The sequence below is a fragment of the Mandrillus leucophaeus genome, unplaced genomic scaffold (genome assembly GCF_000951045.1).
Source record: "Mandrillus leucophaeus isolate KB7577 unplaced genomic scaffold, Mleu.le_1.0 Scaffold803, whole genome shotgun sequence".
Lineage (NCBI taxonomy): Eukaryota > Metazoa > Chordata > Mammalia > Primates > Cercopithecidae > Mandrillus > Mandrillus leucophaeus.
In genome coordinates, this window is record NW_012108731.1 from 811,462 (window position 1) to 813,791 (window position 2,330).

The 2,330-nt window shown below is 49.8% G+C and overlaps 1 protein-coding gene across 5 annotated transcripts in view; it reads right to left on the minus strand.

Annotated features, from left to right (window-relative positions):
- XRN2 (5'-3' exoribonuclease 2) overlaps positions 1 to 1,945 on the minus strand; it is a 93,769-nt gene extending 91,824 nt beyond the window's left edge. For 3 of the 5 annotated variants that reach the window (XM_011967596.1, XM_011967598.1, XM_011967597.1), the window contains exon 1: positions 1,263 to 1,757. In XM_011967596.1, coding sequence (XP_011822986.1) covers positions 1,263 to 1,647 — 385 coding nt within the window. In that variant the 5' untranslated portion in view covers positions 1,648 to 1,757. Of the gene's footprint in view, positions 1 to 894 lie in introns of all 5 variants that reach the window. The other 2 variants (XM_011967600.1, XM_011967601.1) reach the window with 2 other exon arrangements.
- Positions 1,946 to 2,330: the final 385 nt, after the last annotated feature.

Consider the following 2,330-nt stretch of genomic DNA (forward strand, 5'->3'; position numbering starts at 1 on the left):
AAAAAAAAAAAAAAAGCTTACCAATGAAATATATATAGTGATTTACTCCATTAAGAGTATAGAGGGAGGCTGAATAAGTGACTAAATCCTCTCCTATCCAGCTAGAATTCAACAGATCTAAAAGCGAAAAAGTATAAGTATACTTAGAGACAGAACCAAAACAGTTAAAAGTGGAGAAATGGGATGAGAAGGGGTAGAGCAAGAACTGTTGCTTTTTGTTTAACCCACGTAAAAGTTCAATAAAGTTCGATTAAAATTTTACAAAGGAAGCAAGCATTCAATTTAGTAGTTGCTTTTTGAAAAAAAAAAAAAACAAGAAATAGTGGGAATGTCACTAAAACAAGGCTTTTGGTTCCTCCTTGGATAGAAGCCAAGAAAGTTTAAAAAAAAAAAAAAAGCAGAAATAAGTTCACACTGACAGGCAAGCACTGCCTTCAAAAACCAAGGAGTGAGGTACGCATGATGTGCCTCCGAACATTTCCAATCCAGAAATTCTAATTAAGTGTACAAAATCGAACTCGCACGGAATGATGAAAACAATAAAAACAAAACTCAATAATGGCCAAAAATCTACTTACATATTAACAACAAAAATTGTACTGCTCGAGTATATCCAGCAATCTTGAAATTTTCAACAAGCACCCACCCTGTCCAGTAGTCGGGGCACACAGAGAAGGGTAACTTCTCAGAATTCTATAGCGCTCGTCCTGGACCTGACATACTGCTTCCAGCGCCCAATCTAACCAGAACAACAAATGGTCCTGAACACTAGGAGAAAACCTTTCAGGCACGACTGATAAACAACGAAAAGCTCGCCGCCAGGGATTCCTTTAAAAGTTTGTCAAAAAGCAGGCCTCCGAATCCGTGCATCCGTAACCCGCTAGCTCAGCCGACCTGGCATGCATTGCTCAACAGCCTCTGAACCTCTTCCGAGACCCAAAATGCGCGGTCTGGAGAGGAAACAAAGCAGTGGGCGGGGCCTTCCGGTGCCGGGAAAAAGCGGGTAGGGGAGGAGCGGCCCTCCGAGTTCAGAACCAGATACGCCCTTGCCCAGCCGAGGGTCCCGAATCCCTAGCCCCCGGGGTCCTGAATCCCACAGCCCGCGTCCCACCGCGTGTGGGGCTGCGACTGCTCGCGAGGCTGGCAGCAGGGCGCGAGCTCCGGCAAGGCTCCCCGGGGGCAGGCGGCGGAGCCCGAGGGCCGCGGCCTAGACGTGCCAGGACCCCCGGCTCGAGTGTGGCGGCCACCTGGAGCCTCCTCACCTTCTCTTCCACGCAGTTGACTATGATGGACGGGTACTTGCGGCTGAGCCAGCGGAAGAACGCCGGGACTCCCATAGCTGCACACGGCTGGAGGCGGCGGCTGCCCGGCTGACGAGCGTAACCAAAGAGACGGGAGCGGCGGCTGAGGGCACCAGCACTTCCTCCCACGTGCGCCCCTGAGACCGGAAGTGACGTCACGGCGCCGCCGCCGGGGAAACTGGGAAGGAGGCTCGGCTGGGTCACTGAGCGGCGGAAAAGGGCCTGGCCGGGCTGCTTGTCGGAAGCGGGGTCTGGCGGCGGACTGGGTAGCGAAGGCTGCAGCTCGCCCTCGGTGGTCCCAGCCACGGAGCGCGAAGCCGAGCGCGTCTGAGTCGCGGGGGCTCATGGGCGACTACTCTGCCGCGGCTCCGCCGGGGTCTCCCAGCCCCAAGCCCTCCGGCTCCCTGAGCGCAGAATCTCTGCGCTCTGCATGCCCGGGGGTAGGTCTCCCTTGCCCGTTTGGTTACCTCTTGTTTGGAAGAACATGTCTTCTTTTGCCTCCATTCTCACCCATCTCTATCTAGGATAGAATCGAAGCATCAAAACTCACTCGTTATTTCCATTTCCTGGTTTCTCCTGGTTTTGTGCCACAGTACGTAACTGGACTATCGAAAGGAGCATTTTAAAGTATTTTACAGTAATAATGGCTGGTTTGCACCAACAATTTGCTTGTTATTTATGCAAATAAATAATTATAATAGTTACCGAATGGAATCTAGCCGGGGTTTAGCATCCAATACAACCTCCTAGCTACAATTATGGGTATAAACTAATTGCTAATGTGATTTTCCAGCATTTTCTGAGCGTTTACAGTGTACCAAGACATTGACTAAGGGATTGCCCTGTGTAATCATCACTTGAGCCTTGTGAGGGTACTGTTAGCACCCTCGTGTAAATGATAAGAAAGCCAAGTTATAGAGGGGTTAAGTCACTTACGCACATAGCTTGTTTCAATTCAAGCAAAGGTCATTTTTAATCCGTCCTTGTTCTAACACAATACTTTTATCCTTTGTTTTCTGGTGGTCTCAA